General features: G+C 42.5%; 1 protein-coding gene across 1 annotated transcript in view; it reads right to left on the reverse strand.

The window, feature by feature from the left end:
• COL22A1 (collagen type XXII alpha 1 chain) overlaps window positions 1–17,906 on the reverse strand; it is a 187,110-nt gene that overhangs the window by 3,612 nt on the left and 165,592 nt on the right. The window contains exons 49-60 of the mRNA XM_062504153.1: window positions 17,003–17,056; window positions 15,642–15,695; window positions 14,794–14,847; window positions 13,689–13,742; window positions 13,081–13,125; window positions 12,136–12,189; window positions 11,042–11,095; window positions 9,384–9,437; window positions 6,856–6,927; window positions 5,163–5,198; window positions 4,097–4,141; window positions 3,633–3,812 (exon numbers count right to left, since the gene is read on the reverse strand). Of these exons, the coding sequence (XP_062360137.1) occupies window positions 3,633–3,812; window positions 4,097–4,141; window positions 5,163–5,198; window positions 6,856–6,927; window positions 9,384–9,437; window positions 11,042–11,095; window positions 12,136–12,189; window positions 13,081–13,125; window positions 13,689–13,742; window positions 14,794–14,847; window positions 15,642–15,695; window positions 17,003–17,056 (756 nt within the window). The remainder of the gene's footprint in view (window positions 1–3,632; window positions 3,813–4,096; window positions 4,142–5,162; window positions 5,199–6,855; window positions 6,928–9,383; window positions 9,438–11,041; window positions 11,096–12,135; window positions 12,190–13,080; window positions 13,126–13,688; window positions 13,743–14,793; window positions 14,848–15,641; window positions 15,696–17,002; window positions 17,057–17,906) is intronic.

Here is a 17,906-nt window from a genome sequence, read left to right on the forward strand (position 1 = left end):
GAAATTCTTTACCATGAGGGTGGAAAGGTACAGGAATGAGTTGCCCTGAAAAACTGCGGATGCACCTGCCCTGGAAGTGTTCAAGGCAAGTTGGGTGGGCTTTGGAGCACCCTCATCAGGCGGCGCCCCTACCTATGGTGGGTGGGTGGTTGTAACTAGAAGATCTTTAAGGTCCCTTCAGCCTAAAACACTCTGTGGTTCTAAGCCATCCACTCTGTGCAAACTAAGCCATCCACAAAGGGCTCAGCAGGTCACAGAGGGCTGTAGAGCCTGCCTAAAAGAGGAAGGTAAAGGGACTCAAAATAATCACAGAATGAATTAGGCTGAAAAAGACCTCTGAGATCATAAACTCCAGCCTTTGACTGAATGCCACCATATCAAGTAAAACATGGAACTGAGTGACCAGTCTTTCCTTAAACTTCTCCAGGGACAGTGATGTCCACCACTTCCCTGGGCATCCCATTCCAATATATAATTAACCCTTCTGCTAAGATATTATTTGTAGTGTCTGAAATAAACCTCTCTGGCATAGTTTGAGATTATGTCCTCTTGTCCTATCAGTAGATATCTGGGAGAAGAGACCAAACCCCATGTGGGTAGATCCTCTTCTTAGGCAGTGATAGAGCAAGAAAATATCCACTGAACTTCACTTTCTCCAAGCTGAAAAACACCATCACCCTCAGTTGTCACAAAACTTGGGATCCCCACTTGTCACCATCTCTGTTCCCTACACTGGAACTCCTCCAGAACCTCAGTGCCCCTTCTCTGGAACTGCTACAGAACCTAAATGTGTTTCCTGAATTGAGGGGCCCAGAACTAGACAAAGAATATAAGGTGTGGCCTCCCCAGGGCCCAGCACAGAGGGACAATCACCATCCTGGTCCTGCCGGCCACACTAGTGCTGACACACAATGCCAGGAGGCCAGTGGCCTCCTTCCCCACTTCAGCACACACTGACACACGTTTGGCTGCTGTCGGCCAGCACCCCCAGAGCCTCTCCTGCTGGGCAGCCTTCCAGCCACTCTGACCCCAGCCTCAGGCACTGCAGGGGCATCTTTGGGACATGATAGCAGGACACAGTCCGTGGTCTTCTTGAACCTCATCCTACTGCCCTCACCCCATTAATCCAGCCTGCCCACATGCCCCTGCAGAGCCTTCCTACCCTCCAGCACATCAAAGCTCCCACCCAACTTGGTGTCATCACAAATCTACTACTAAGCATACCCCTGATGCCCATGTCCACATCAGCAGGACAGACACTGAACAGGACTGGGCACAGGAGACACCACAACACACCGGACACCAACTGCATGTGGCACCGTTCCCCACCACTCTCTGGACACAGCCATCCTGACAGTTCTTAACCCAGCAAAGAGGGACCCTCCATAAGTCCTGGGCTGATGGCTTATCCAGGACTGTGCTGTGGGAGAAAGAGTCAAAAGCAGTCTCAGTTTCCTGCCTTCTGCCAAACCATGGACACAGTGGTTTAACAGGGAGCCTAGTCTGACGGCACTAGTTCCAGCACTGTTCCGATCTCCATCCTTAAAAAAATTTCCTTCCTATGCAGTCATTGGACAAGTTGTAGGAAACATAGGAGGATACGTCTCCGCCCTACCAGATTACAGTGGAGATCCCACGTTCTTTTTCATCATGGCATGTTGAACAAGAATATGACAAGTTTCCTTACAAGGAGATGTACATGTGCCCCAAAGGTTCTAATGCTGGCTGTCTGGACTTGCTAAAAACAGTCATATTGGATGCATCCCCTGTCAACAGGCCTTATCTCAGGAAACAGAAGCCAGTTTATGCATATGCATTACTCTTCCAAACCAATTCAAGTCTTTGCCTGATTTCCATCTGTTGAAGGGAGGCAGGGGATGTGTTTGTCTGGCCTTGGCCCCCTACCCAGTCCCCAAGGCACAGTATCTTTTATCCTTTCTCTCAGTTCTTTTGTGCTGTTGTTGTTTCACTGCTGTAGTAGCTGTGAAATCTCAAAGTAATGTGAACAACAACTCCAGATGATACAACTAAAAAATTATGAAAGCATTTTTGATAGGTGGAAGAATTTTTTAGATTGTGGTTTTCCAAGTAAGTAATTTAAAAAAGAAAAAAAGGATTTTAGGGTAGCCAGGCTCTTGCCATTGCCAAAACTCAAAAGAGAATTGAAGCTACATTTAAACAGCAAACCATTTTCAAGCAGCAAAATGAAGTATTTTCTTCTATAAATCAGAAAGTGAGACGTTCCTCTTGAAATACACTTTTCATTTATTGTGGCTAAAAATATTCTCTGCATTTCTGTCAGTTTTGAAAATATTTCTGGTCAACCTAAAGACTGCATTCTTTTGTGTATCAGCTGCTTGCAAAACTGTTGCTTTTCCCTCACACTTCTAACATACAAGGATGCAGTTGGTCCCCTCTGTATTTATGAAAGCCTAGTGAGTTCTTCTGAAACAGAAGTTATCCTTCATTAAAAAAAATGAGATCTTATTAAATAGCTAGGTGACATTTCAGTTTTAATCAACAGCATTGCTGATAAGTACAGAGTTGGTGTATTTGCTGCCTCCTTCCTGACACAAATTTTGCATGAGAAAAAGATGTGTTGCTGGAGACAAAAGAAACAATTTTGTCATGAAATACTAAGCATTTTTGTTCGCTCTTAGTATATATCCCATTAAGTAAACATAATTGTGGAGCATATTTTAAAGGCTTACAAATTACCTTTTCAAATTTTAACCCTATTATTTAAATTAAGTTTCCATAATCATCACTTGATTTCACACACAAAGAAACACTTTGTCTAAAATTTAGTCAGCTTTTACATCAGAGATTATTCTCTGTTTATTCTCCTCTGAGATGATCTCTAATTCATCCTCAGGATGGGCACGCTGGCTTCTCTGCTGTTGGTAGTTTTTCTCATTCTGCAACATAAACCACTCTCAGGTATTCTCAGTAGTGAGATTGTTTCCCAACAGGAGGGAGGGAAAAAAAAAAAGAGGGAGAATATTAAACAAAAATAGTATTTGATGAATTCTGATGAGCTGACTACAGGATTTCCCAGAATAGTGCAGTGACCTTTCCACAGCTCAGCATTTTGTCTCTCATAACAACCAGCAGCAGAGGATCCTCTCTATGAAGTACTATGCTTTACTACCCCTTACAGAATCTTTCTTAGACTCCAGTGCCATGGCCACTGTCTCAGGACCTGATTTAGGCATTTAGGGGTAAAAGGTGTCAGCAACTGGCCACGGTGACCATGGGTCTGGATTATTTAGCTCCCCTAAAGTGCAAGTCAACATCCCCACAAGCCTTTCCCTCTTCCATCCATGTCTGAGGCCAGGTTGGACAGAGCTAGGAGCAACCTGGTCTAGTGGAAGGTGTTCCTATCCATGGCAGGAGGTTGGAACTAGATGCTCTTTAAGGTTTCTTCTAACCCAAACCACTCCATGATTCTATGATTCCATGAGTCCCTGAGATGTGTTACAGCTCCCCTTTATGAGTAGGAAGAGCTAAAAGCACTGCCTCCCTGTTATAACACATTCTTGCTCCTGTTTCTGTCAGCCTCAATACATTCTGAGGTACTTTCCTGATTCCCGCAGCAGGAAAATTACAAAGCCTTTTTCTGGCAATCTTACCCTTGGTCCTGGAAATCCTGGCTGTCCCGGAGGACCAGGAGGTCCAACTTGCCCAGTGTCTCCTGGAGGCCCGTGGGGACCCATCAGTCCCGGATGGCCCTTATGACCAGGTATCCCTGGATCACCTGGACGACCTTTTTCTCCTTGAGGGCCTTTTTCACCTTTGATGCCAGGCTCACCCTAAGTGAAAAGAAGGACATTGCCACCACAAAATATGAGGCAAATTTCTGATTTCCAAACACAGGGGACCACTCACAGCTGAGCTGGCACAGTCTCTGAGTACAACATCTGGTGCACTACAAATGACCCACAAATTATTAGTGATGGAGAATGATTAAGGAGAGACCTGGGAGACTGGGAAGCACTGGCTTCAGTTTTGAACAACCCCTGCCCCCAGCTCCTAACTCAAGATAGCTCTCTTTATTTCAACATAATGAAATAACTAGCAATATTCTGCAACTTACCCTCTCTCCTTTGGAGCCAATTGCACCCTGTTTCCCTGGCATGCCCTGCAACAAAATAAAGGTAAACATAAAAGTACCATCTATAATAAGAGTAAGTAATGAAACATATGCTTTTGTAATGATTCCTGTCATCCCAGGAAAATTTATTTCCATGACAAGCCCACAGTTTCCTGACAGCTTTCCCTTTTGCTCTCAATTATGAACATTAAAAACAAAAAAAACCCAAACAAAAAAAACCCAAACCAAACCGAACCAAACCAAAACAAACAAACAAAAAAACCCCAAAAAAACAAAACAAAAAAACCCCAAAAAAAAACCAAAGCAAAAAACAAACAAAAAAAAGAAACAAAAAATCCCAGGACAAAAACACAACCAACCAACCAAAAAAAATTAAACGAAACAAAAAAACCCCCATGACTATTAGGTTGAGGGAGGTGATTCTTCCCCTCTACTCCCCTTTGGTGAGACCCCACCTGGAGTGCTATGTCTAGTTCTGGTGCCAGCATATAAGCAAGGGTATGAACCTGTTGGAGCAAGTTCAGATGAGGCCACAAAGATGCTCAGAGGGCTGGAGCACCTCTGCTGTGGATTCAGACTGAGAGAGCTGGGATTGTTCAGCCTGAAGGAGAGAAGGTTCTGGGGAAACCTTAGAGTCCCTTCCAGTACTAAAAAGGGGTTTATAAGAAAAATGTGGATGAATGTTTTTGTCAGGTGTAGCGATAGGACAAGAAGAAATGGCTTCACAATCAGACACGGTGATATTTGGTAGAAATTTTTCAGTATGAGGGTGGTGAGGCACTGGAGCAAGTTGTCCAGAGATGTTGTGAATGTCCCATCCCTGGAATGGCTCAAGGTCAGGTTGAATTGGGTGCTGTGCAACCTGGTCTAGTGCAAGGTATCTCTGCCTATGGAAGGGTGGGTGGAAATAGATGATATTTAAGATCCCTTATAACCCAAACTATTCTATGAAAAAAAAGCCCCATTTGTTGGAACCCTGGTAACACCCTTGATGATTTGTTTCCATGTGACACCAACCCTACATTGAAACAACTGGGAATTTGCTTACCTCTTTTCCAGGAGGACCTTTCTCTCCTGGTTCTCCCTAAGACACACAGAAAGTGGATTTAGCATCACACTGGAGGAGTTGGAAGAAAGACTCCACCAAATAACCATGTCTAGCTTTGTGTTAACAACACGAGTTTTCTTCTACACAGTAGCAGGTTTGAATGATTTTTCCTTATCCTACTGCTCTTGGCCATTTCTGAATAGACACATCCTAATATTTAGAAAGCATTTTTTAGAGAATTTGCGTTCTATGTAAACAGAAATATCAGGAAACAATTTCTAACAAACCAGCTGAGGGCAGATGCTTCACTAAAATTGTGCTCCTGCTTTCAATACATTTTGTTCCTTTTTCTTACCAACATTTCCCAAAGCTTCATACACTTTATATGGTCTTGTTTAACTTAAGGAGCACCAACATTATACCCATAAGTGTCTGAAGATGTCATTTTGTAGGTAGAAGTACCATCTTGTATTACACCAGCTGGAGAAACATATACAGAGGATAAAGGAATTTTAAGCCAAAGTGCTCACCTGTCCTTCAGAACAATATTAAATAATAATATTTTGAATAAGAACCCTTGTAGAATTATATATATATATATATATATATATATATTTATTTTATTTTCTTTGCATTTATAATGTGATAATTAGACAATACAGTTTCCATTTTAGTATTTCAATGAAAAGAAATACAACTGCTGTCCTGAATTGCAGATAAAGCAAAATGAACATTAAAATAGTTGTTGCTCAAATTCTGGCCACTCTCCCATATCATGCATAGAAAAAATAATCTTTCTAAATCTGTTTGCTGCCAACACACATGATCATATCTATAACATGTATGCAGGTGGTATTTTCCCCTGGAAACATAATATCTTTATCTGTGTTAGCACCCATATATGTATCCATGAGGAATGGAACTAATCAGAGGTGTGTGATTCAAATTAGGCTGCATTAAACTCACTTGAGTTTTCCTTAGGGACACTTCAGTTTTAAATGGTCACATGTTTGTTGCTTAAAATTCATTAGAAATATTTCTTTCTCCTCTTTTAATCCAAAAGCTCCCTTTCAAATTGTAAAACAAAATATTAAAAAATACAGAAGAAAAAATAACCATCACATGGAAGATTCAGCTCTGCTAGAGACACACAACAATCTTTTAAATCTCATTTTGAGTCACAACAAATCTAGAAATAAATAAAAATGAACTAGCATTCACTTTTGAACCTTCCAGTGGAACTGAATGCTTTAACTGCAATGTACCTCTGTTGCTGGCAACAAAGAAATTTCCCACAGAATAGCAAATATCAGAAATAGCTGTATTATTATCAGCACTCACAATTTCTCTATTTAGTCCATCTAAGGCTCATGAAGAGGTGCAGTCTGAGAACTTAAATACCCCATATCTATATTAAGAAGACTATTGAAGCAGTCTGATTACTGTACACATTATCAGGGCTGACTGGCAGGTACCAGCTCCATACATGAAATTATGGTTGCTCATCCCTATGAAAAATGCTATTTTTCCAGTCCAGTTTCCTTTGGAAACAAGATTATGTGGCTTCTGGATTTGTCAGATCTCCTGCTTATGCTTTTTTTTTACCTAACTGAAAAAGACTGTGTCCCATCTTCCTGTCTAACATTTAAGAGCAGGTAAAGAGAGGATCTAATCCATCTCCAGACATACTTACAGGTGGTCCTCTGGGTCCTATAAAGCCAGGGAGTCCTGGGCTGCCCGTTTCTCCTTTATTTCCTTTGGGACCCTTAGGATAGAAATGAGACAGACACTAGCAGACCTTTCCCCAGCACCTCTTTCCCAGAGCATTCATTCAGAGATATGCTGGAACTGGGAAATTTCACTTTAGCAGCAGGACTTCCAAAACTGACAAGGAAGAACAAAGTATTTTAGAAAAGCAGGTTGCAGACATTGTGGTTGGCTTATAATAAGCTATGCAGGGTCCCTGGGAGAAGATGAAAAGGAAGAGACAATTAATTATGGGAGGGGCAGGAGGTGCGTTCCATGGTTGTTGTTTTTAAGGGACATTGAGAGTGGAAATGCTGTGATGGGTGATGACAGGGCAACAGTGCAGGTGGTCATACTTCTCAAATCCAAGAATACAACCAACAGACAGCTACAGGGTTTCTGCTCTGCTTAGATTTCCAGGTTTGATTTATAAAATATCTGTCTTTCATTTATTTCTTGTGATAGTCTGTCAAGCTGTCCCTTTTTCCTTGCAGATCAGGGCAGTTGAAATGACATTTCATAATACAGAACTGTTTCATACACACTTCTGATGTGATTTTAACTCTTAGTTTAACCTTTAGTGTCAGAACTTTGTCCCCTACTTTTTTTGTTCAGAACATAGCTCTTTTTCTTCTTAGAGTAAAAGTCATGCAAAGTGAGCACCAATGAGCCTGACAGGCACAAAGCACATGGATTTGGGGTGTGCAACTTGCCCTGGAGACTTCAGGGGCTGGACTCTGTTGCTGTGTGTGGGCTTAAGCCTGAGCAAGTGTGAATTGTGATGGGCACTGGCAAACAGCAAATGCAAAAGGAGAAGGCTCCTGGCAGGTTTTACCTTGTGATTGCAAGTCAGCAATGGTGAAGGTAGAAAAAAAAAACCCCATCCTTATTGCCATGATAACCTTCTTCACCTTCCTGTTTGGTTTTTTGTTTTGTTTTGTTTTGTTTTTAATAGAAGTATAAAATATGGGCTTGTCACACCACGCTGTGAAGGAAATTAGTGCATTTCAAAATAAACGGATTTATGTAGAGCACAAAGAGACACTTCCCATATAATAGCCTTTATGAAAAAGAGAGGATTCATTTTAATGACAGAGAAAGATAATGATAACTATCTGTTCTGCTGACCAGCACTGTCTCATTGTTTCCCCTTCCTCATCCACCTGACTTTATCCTTTTTCAATCTTTTATGTTATTTTTGGACTCAAAATCCTCTGGAGCAAAGGCTGCTGTGGTGCTGTTTGTGCAGGAAACTGCCTGGTGAGTCCCTGGGTGACATCGTATGGGTACTGTCATAACACTATGATGATTAAAATAATAATCCTCACTTGGCATTCATAAGGCATCCCAAAGCCACGGTGATCTGAAAAAGGCCCAGAAGGCAAAAAAGCGGTGATAGGAATTGGGAACAGGGGTGGGTGTAGTGGAAAGAAGAAAAGAAGTTTGAAAAGGCAAGAGTAAGGACCCATGGGGCAAGAAGCAATGGCAGCAGTCCCAGGAAGGCAAGAAGAGCTTATGTCAAGGACATAGAACCTCTGGCACTTATTTTTTGGTGCAGAGAGGCTGTCAGACTGCACCACCCTTCCTACCTCCCCACATAGAAAAGTGGTATTTGCTTCTCTGAGACACCCCTGCAGATGCTTGATCAGGGCACAAGTCTGTGGCAATGCTGGGGTGGCTTTAGGACTTTGCAAGGGTCATGAAGAGTGAAGTCCTGCTGTAGCTTTTCACATTCCTCCTGCTCTGCCTTTGTTTTCTTGTTAATCCCACAGTCCAGCAAGCTGTACTGTCTCCATGGGCAAAGAGAGGGAAGAGTCCTGTATTGTGATAGATGTTACTGGGCACAAGGGAATATTTGCATAGATTTGCTCAATTCTGGATGATTTTCAGCAGCAGAACAGAGGAAAAAACACACACACACAAAAAGCCAAACCACCAGTTCCTTACTGTCCTTCTTACAGCTTTTCATTTCCAAGCTGTTCTTCCCCACAGGATGGCCGCAGGGGAGTTTTATTATGCTTCTTGATCCTGGTTTACTGCCCGCTGTCTGCTCTTCCCTCAAGTGCCTGTGAGGATTTTTCTGCTGCCACTATTCCTCAATGGCAGTATGCCAACTCCCTGAGGCCCTCCTTCCTTGTGACAACTCTCTGCTGGCTGCACGCTCAATGCCTGGCAAAATTAAATCTACTGGTGAAGATGAGGCATGTCAATCTTTTTTCCGTGCAAGGCAATCAATCATTTCCATTTACTGTGAACACTTAACTTTCACTGGGAAAAGTGATGACCCAGCTAGCATCTCAATTCTAGGAATGTAGCCAAACTCTTTTCAAAGTTGAGGCCAGCCAGTGATTTTCATATCACCCATCTTCTGACATAGAAACCTCAGGGATGGTAACCAGCTACACATAATCCACTCCACCTACACTTCATCAGTTACCTCTCCTGGCTGCACAAGTTTCCCTTTGTGGTACTTACTGGGATACCAGCTGGGCCAGGCTCTCCTGCAGATCCAGGCACTCCATTTTTGCCCTGTGTCAAAAGAAAAAAGGTTAGTGATATAATGCATGCTAAAACTAGAAATATCCAGCTACACCTACACCAGGAGGGATTTCTTTAGCATTTTTCAGTCTTCTCTCCTGACAGACTGTGAAGTATCTTATTTTCAACTGACCTCACAGCTTCTGCATCCCTGATATCAGGAAAAAAATTATATGTGGACCCAAATCTGCAGGCCTGAGGAAGACCAAACTTCTCCTTTCCTTCACCCTTGTCCTTATCATATGCAGCATCCTCCTGGGTGCATGGAGCCACCTCCTCTGGCTGCTCCAGGTCATCTCTGTTCAGACAAGACTCTTTTTAATCATCTCAGGCTTCCCATTTTTGGGGAATGGAGAGGAACATTTGTTCTAGCAATTGATACCTATCTGACACCAGAGAATTCATAATGAGGCAAATCATCCTTTAAAAGGACCTGTTTCTCACTGTTCCTTAAAAAAGCAGCTGAGGTAATCATCCACAAAGTTTAGTGAGATGAAATTTTACACTCCTCTCAACTCAACATGCAGAGATACTTTTCCCTGGATTGGAGTTGACGATAGAGACCAGCCCTTGTAGTGGCAATATTCAAAATCATGCCTCACACTCCTATTTAGATAAGAAACAAAGAAGATGAAGAACAAGAGGAACAAAAGGAATTTCTCTCTCTCCAAATATTTTTACTCATTGCTAGTGTTGTGCAGGGGCATGACACAAGAGTGAGTGATGCCCCCCCCCCACCCCCACCCAGTTTGGAGGGACCTGCTGCTCCAAATCCTGGCATTGCTGAGTCACCAGTTTTTCCCTGATCGTGCTGTAGAATCTGTTTCACTACCAGGTCTTCCAAGAAGGAAAGGAACTCACTCATTGCACCACACTAAAGATGTGCCTTGGTTCAGCAAAAGAAATCTCAATTCAGATTTGATAAGGATTAATTTCTAAGACAGAATTTTAAACACCAATAAATGAATAAAAGTAATTCCTGAGCCATCCCAAATGAGACTTTTTGAAATGTCAATTATATTTCCATTTCTCCACTGAAGCTGCAATAAAATAGTACAGGTGAATAGTATCACACCTGGACCCCACATAACTCAGTCTGGGCACCCACAGTGAGTGTCTGCCTTTGAAAACTGAGACCGTGTGAGAAGTGAGTAGGATCCCAGAGGCAGGACTGAAATATGAGTATTTCTGACTCTGCAGTCCTGACAGAATCCCTTGAACAGTTCTTCCCACAGAGTCAGCAACCATCAGTTCCTTGTACTATTACATGTCTTCATCAGTTTCCAGCAATATCATTCTTATTTGTCTTTCTGAAAGGCAGTGTTTGAATCAAACATTGTCTGAATCTTCCCAAACTCTCCTCTTTCAAGCCAGATTTCTGGACTGCAGAACATTCCCACCACACACAATGCCCCATTTCTGGAAGTTTCCAAGGCTGGGCTAAATGGGAGGCTGAGCAAGCTGCTCTAGTGGGTGGCATCCCTTTCCATGGCAAGGGGTTAGAACTACATTATCTTTAATGTTCCCTCCAATCCAAACCATTATATGAACTATTATGGACCTCTAAAAATTACTTGTCAGAAGAGAAAACTCACCGGCTGCCCTCGGAGTCCTCGAGGGCCCTGTGGTCCTATGGGACCAGGATCACCCTGAAAGAAAGAAAGAAAAGTATTCTGGTGAGTGAGAAAGGTCTGACATGGAGGCAAGTGAACAAACATTTTAAAATGTTCCTGCTAAAATACAGTTTTCACATACTAGGGCAAACATGATTAAAGGATTCTCACTGCCCCCTTTCTGCTATTTATGAGGAAAACCAACCCTTTGAATTTGAAACATATACCACTAAATGATGCATGATTACAGGCAGAAACCACTTCTATCAGGTTATTATCATATTATTTTAAAGCTGTATTTCTTAGGGACAGATATTATCTGAAATTTCTCAAGAACTGACAAGTTTATTCTCTCTCCAGGGACACTTCAGAGCTGCTTCCATCTCCTCTGAGGAGTTCCTTTTGGTCTGCCTTACATTTTGCTTTGTAGGATAACATTTACAGCACACCAGTTTCCAGTGACACAAAGGGGTGCAGATGAGAAGTCACTTCTCCAGGTCCCATGGCAGTGGCACATCAGCTGCTTGGAACATTGCTCAGCAGCTGCTGTAGGATCCCACGTCAGCTGCGCCCTCCCAGGACTTTGTTATACGACTGCACTTAACAGTAATCATGCCAGAGGAACTCTTTGTACCATCTTTCTTTCCTCTGAGCTGCAGAAACTTAGTCCATAGGTATTTCACAGACTTCAGTGGAGAACACACTCAGTCAGGTACAGCTGTGGCAGAGGAAGCGTGACAGAACCTGGCCTGGTGGGACCTGCAGAGCGAAGCACTGCTCAGAAATGGGTGCCAGAAGACAGGTCCATGGCTACCAAGCACAGCCTGGGTTTCACACAATGCTGCTTTCTCTGCTTATCCAAAGATATATCTGAAATTTTTGTGCCAGCAGCTGAGCAGTGACAAAGGCCCTCTAATTCTTTGTTTCCCCTAATGATCTTTGCACAAATCATTCCCTGCAGTAATTCACTCTTTGCTGATGTTTCTGCAGCTGTTTCAGGTCAAGGTCACTGTGAATTAAAATTTTCATTTGTCAGGGAGAAGGAGATTAATTTCTGCTCATAATGGTGCACTTACATCCTTCCCTGGTGGCCCCTCACGACCAGCAGGACCCATCACACCTGGCTCCCCCTGCAATTCAGCAAAAAGGGAAGAGAGATCAGCTCAAGGTCAAATTCAGACCAGTATCACCACTATATGTGGTATGGGGCTTCTGTAATGTGTGACTGAGCTCAGTGAAAAATTTTTAAAGCCGACAAGAGTCTCGTTCATCTTATATGACATGAAGCTTATAAAAATAACTCAGAAATATCTCCCCTAAGTGATGCACAAGACATTGCTCTGCTTTCCAGCAAATTATTTGCTACTGCTACTCCAGATACTGAAAAACACCAACACATTCATAATATAGAAGCTACTATAATGAGGAAGAGATGAGGAACTCCAGCACTGGATTTTTCACATAAGCTCCTGAAAGCAGAGAATTTTATTTCCCTGTAAAAAAGGCAAGAATTAGGTGGAAGAACATTCAGTTTTGTATTCCCCCCTTTTACACCAAGAAGCTCCAAACAAAGTGGAAAATAACTTTTCATGCAGGACTTGAGGTTTGGGTTTTATGACCCACAGGCAGCTAAGTCAAAGGGACATTTCTATTCACTTTTCTGTAAGTTTAGTACTTGAACTTTATTCCACTTCTTTAGCAAGTAGGGGTCCTCACTTTGCCAGCATTTTTACCAGAAGGGTGTGGTATGGAGGCATCCTTGAGACTTCTTCACAAAGGACTATCTCAAAGAGAGCATGAGAGGATTCAGCTCTACCAGCTGCCTCACCTTCCCCAGAATCAGAAGTTCAGCAGAGGGAATGAAGACAGCTGGTGTCATTTTTTGTGCCATAGATGTGGCTCATAGTTGAAAACAGCCACATGAAACACTGTCATCATTTTTACCTACTGCCTCAGAAAGGGCAACTTCAATTCCCACAGTCTTTCTCCAAAGGATTGGGTGTGAGGCACCTGTTACTTACCCGGGGACCTGGGGGACCTGTATCTCCTCTCTGTCCTTTGAAACCCTACACAAGGGAATGAAATCAATAATTATCCATCATCCTGATGCAGGAAACACTAAGAAAACTCTAGCTTGAATGTTTATTTTATAACCTTTCCAGTTTTGCCAAAAGTTACTAGGGAGTGGTCAGCATGGAGCAGCTGTGTCCCAGGGAGTAATTAGGCAGGGCCACATCACAGGAAAAGCTTTTCATAGCTCCTCAGGCTGTAAAACCAAGGCTGTGGTCTGTGTATCAGCCAATATATTATTGAACCCTAAACTTTACTGTCCCCACTCTTGCAGAAGACGTGTAACAGAACACAAGGGCTACAGCTGTGACTTCTGGTGGAGGGGTGTCATGAGGTTACATGCTTTAGTTTCTAGATAAGGGATTTACTCTTCTCCACGTGTGAAGGATTCAGAAACGTCTGTGTTCTATTTTAGTTGCTTGTTTGCATATTTTATTTAGTCACAAGGCCACGACTGGTTATATGTTTGCATCAGTGAAGAACCTCATTTGCTCAAGAAATGCTCTCTGACTACAGTACGGGGGGCTGAGTGGGTGGAACCCTTCAGAGCAGCACCCACCGGCAATCCTCTGGCACCCTCCCGGCCTGGGAGTCCTTGTTCTCCAGGCTTTCCCTGTGGGAAACAATAATGCTCATGTTAGAGAGAGCCCCACGTCCATCTCACTGCTGTTGAACACTTCCCACTCCTCTCCCTTAGACATAACATCACTGAGAACTGTGAGAGCCCAAGGTTTGTCCAGCAGAGTCTGAGTTTGCAAGGAGAACAGCAGTGACAGACATTCCCAAACACACTTCAATCTGCACTGTCACCTGCACTCTGAGGTCCTGAGGAATTTTACAGCTCTGGACTGGTGCACGTTTGCAGTGTCAGAGCTGCACCAGCACCTAAGCAGCTCATGCAAAACCAGCATCTGCACATAGAAATAGCATGGTTTGGTGCAAACACAAACTCTCTGCAGCTTTTGTGACAAGCACTCCTCTGACAAGCACTCCTCTACTTAGCAGTTGTCCTAATGCCTGGCGACTTGGCTGTTCCCAGAACCACTAAGTCCCATTTCACAAGTCACAGAAAGAGGCTGGCAATGCCTGATACTTGAAAGCACGTTCTTCATGTAACACACACAGTTGCAAGAAACAACATTCACTGCCAAATTTACTAACATTGCCTTTTAGCTGACAACTTTGTGGCTCAGCTATTTTCCCTCAGCAAATGCAAGTATAGACTAAGTAGAGAAAATCAAATATAAACCCTCTAATTCTGGGCAACAGAACTGTCTCAAAGCAATCCAGGACAAAGCTTCTTTAAAGACTCCTTCTCTAAACTTTTTATGCCCCATAAACTTCTATCAAAAGGATGGATCACTAGGTTTAATGTTACAAGACAACCTTCTTTCTCTGCAGTGTTTAAGGCAGTTGTAAAAGTGGAGTCACAAAGTTTTAGTGTATTTATGGTAGTTGTAAAAGTAAAATAACCCAGTTTCTTTTCGAGATTGCTCATGTGTCATGCCTATAAATCACTCGAGACAATACAGTCCTTCTGGTGTTAAAAACAGATGTGCAAACAGGCTCATTGTTCCCCCTAAGGAGTCCATAGATAGGCAGCTCCAAAAACAACTGGATGCAGCTTCTGATTGCCTGAGCAAAACAGTTTTAAATTACATTACCGGCTCCCCCAGAGATCCTGGTTTGCCATCTTTGCCATCATTCCCAGCAATGCCCTGTTAAATGAAATGCAAAACAGGGTAAAAGGAATTGATAAGAAAGACTGATGGGGGTTTTGTCAGTGTGAAAACTCTGCTCATCATGACATGCTCATGTTTGCCTAAATCTCCAAAACCCTCCCTACCTCTATAGCTCAGTCATAAACCTCCCCCTGCCACACCCTGTAACAGCATAACTTCTTTCCCTTTCCAATATGGCAATATCTCCCTTTCCAGCAAGGTGAGCACTCCAACAATCTTAAATCAGGATTCTAAAATCAACTGTTATAAATCATTACAATGCCATTATCTCCATTCAGGTAGGCTACTTGACTGTAGAATTATCTCTGGCTCTATCCTTCTGACAGATTAAAAAACTCCCAAAATGTTGTCTTTTACATTTTCCAGAAGAGAGGAGTCCATGCCCAAGATGTACTTGAACCTGAGTCAGTGCAAAGAAATCATTTTTACTGTGGATTTAGATTAAGTCCGTGTCCCAGTCTCTGAATCCTTGTGCCCTTACACTGGAATTACAAGTTGATTTTTGTGCTCTGTAAAAGAGTATTTCTTCCAATGAGAAGACAGGCAGGGAAAAGTCCTGATTTGCATGGTAATTAACTCTTTGCTTTAAAGTGATCAAATACAGCATCCACAATATCCTAGAACAAGGACATTGCATCAGCATGACAGACCTGCTACAGAGCATGCATGGCTCTCAAAGCACCTCAGAAGTGTCACCTCTTTGTTTTACATACCTATGTGTGCATGAATAATTTAATATCCTGAATTAGAAGGAAGTTAATCATACTCACTGGAAGTCCAGGCAGCCCTGGTGGGCCCTGTGGACCGGGGGGACCATCTTTGCCCTGGAAAGAGAGAATAAACACTGAAGGCAAGGCAAGCTCCTCAGAGGCTTCTATCAGATAAAGATTTATCACGTGTAGAGTCTGACTGGGACAATTCTGAGAAGATGGTCTTGTAGCCCATGTCACACATTCTATGAGGTTTTCTTGAACTCCTTCTAGTTTATAATGGATGACTCTTTTTTCACATAAAAACATCAATGTTATCTGTAAGCTCTTACAAATTGAAAAATCACTGAGATCACATGCAATTTGTTTTTATTGAAGCTTAATTACATTTAATATTTCATCCTTACCTTCCTGGATGAGGTGTCCTGCCAGGAAGCAGATGTATATTTTATACCTCTTAAATGAGTAGTTACCAGAAGTGCCTTGTTGACCATCCCAAGAAATCCCCCTACCCCACAGGGCTGGACAATATCATTCCAGGTCTTTCACAGTGTCACAATCTCATCATCCATTTGAAATGGAATTTCATCCAGCCTGTCCATCTTGTCTCTTGGCCTCTCTGAGAATGCTCACTGATTTCATAAAAGCCATCAGAAGGATCATCACTATTTACTTATGAAGTAAATGAAGTATGATAAAGTTCAGTTTGTGAAATGGCTCTGCAAAAGGCACCTTGTCCCTTAGGAAACCTTGCTCTAGAAATTCATCATGGAATTACAAAGTTTTAACCTATTCCAACTCAACAGCAGGTATTCCTCAGGGAAGGCTAATTTTTAACTTTTCAAACTGAAGTTAGCATCAGTCAGATTACCTGTCTCTCCCAGGGTTTTCTAATGCACTACCATAAGGTAGCAATGCCAAAACAGCAATGTCAAAATTAATTATGTGCTTCTCCAAGGTTATACCTGTACTGGTATTTTTGGTGGTGCCAGGAAATAGTGTCAGGCTCCAGCATCTCAGCAGTCTGTGCTGTGACATCGTTCAACAGGTTGCTGGCTATGTTTTGATAATCCCCACAAAGAGTTCAGGTATTAGCCTTAGGTCATGAATCATCCTAACAGATTTAGAAATCCTGTTCGGGAGGCTAAGAGATGTTAATAGCAAGGACAGACAGACAAGAGGTACAAAAACCTCCATTGAGGTCCCATGGGCTGGACTATCCTCTGGCTAACTTGGAATTTCATTCAGTGAGTAAAAAAAGTGCTAGAACAGTAACTTGTGGTTATTTGCGGAGGCTCTACTTGAAGGCTGATTTTGTTTGGGGAGCTTTCAAAGAACATTATATGGATGCCAGCTCAGCTTTACTTCTCAGACCTAAATCTAGGTGAAGCCAGCAGTCAAGCACAGAGCTTAGAGCTTACCACATCTCCTGGGTTTCCTGCTGGTCCTATTGGTCCTGGTGCCCCATCTGATCCCTAAACAAAATAAAGCAGAAACAATGTCAATGATTAATGCATTTTATATGTTTGTCAACACATTCTCTACCACAGCTGGCAACTCTGGAGCTTTCTTTAATCACTCAGCTCAACATTCATTCAATCTCTTCATTCATCACTGAAAAGCAGTGTCAACCTCTGCACTCAAGCCAAAAACAGTCAGATATTTGAGTTTGGTCTTAGCTCTTCCTTCTGAAAACAGGGGACAAAGAGGAAAAAGCCAACCATGACAAAAACAATTCTGAAGAACAGAAGTTATGGGAGAACAGAAATTATGAAGCACACTCTGTGGCAGGCAAACTCCTGGAGCCACAGCTCCTGGAGTCAATGCAGACAGAGGGAAAAGTCAGCAAAAGCTGGAGAACAAAATTGTCTAGGGGACATCACATTTTGCTCTGTTTTGACAGGCTCAGTTTTACTTTGCACTTTTCCTTTGGCTGTGAGTCTGTTCAGGAGGTATCATAGGACAATTTTAAGTGTTTTAATCCCACTGGTACAGCTCTGTAGTTGTAGCAGTATTAGGTAAATAGAGACACAGCAAATGTGTCTATTATTAACTTCGCCTAAAATAATGCTCATGGGAGCTCAAATGACCCCCAAAGTAAGTCTGTGTGTTGTCCTGGCAGCAAAGCATCTAGCATCCTTTAGGCACTGCTTCCATCTGAATATGGAATTTTAATCTAACCCCCCTTTTCTGGTATGTCTTGTCATTTAGTCAGTGCAATGTTAATTCAGGCTGTGCTGATCCCCAGAACAGATGAAGGTGGCATACCCTCAGCACAGGACAGCCAAACTGCACTGTAAGCACCAATATGAACAGTGATGACTC

This window comes from Cinclus cinclus, chromosome 1 (assembly GCF_963662255.1).
Source record: "Cinclus cinclus chromosome 1, bCinCin1.1, whole genome shotgun sequence".
Classification (NCBI taxonomy): domain Eukaryota; kingdom Metazoa; phylum Chordata; class Aves; order Passeriformes; family Cinclidae; genus Cinclus; species Cinclus cinclus.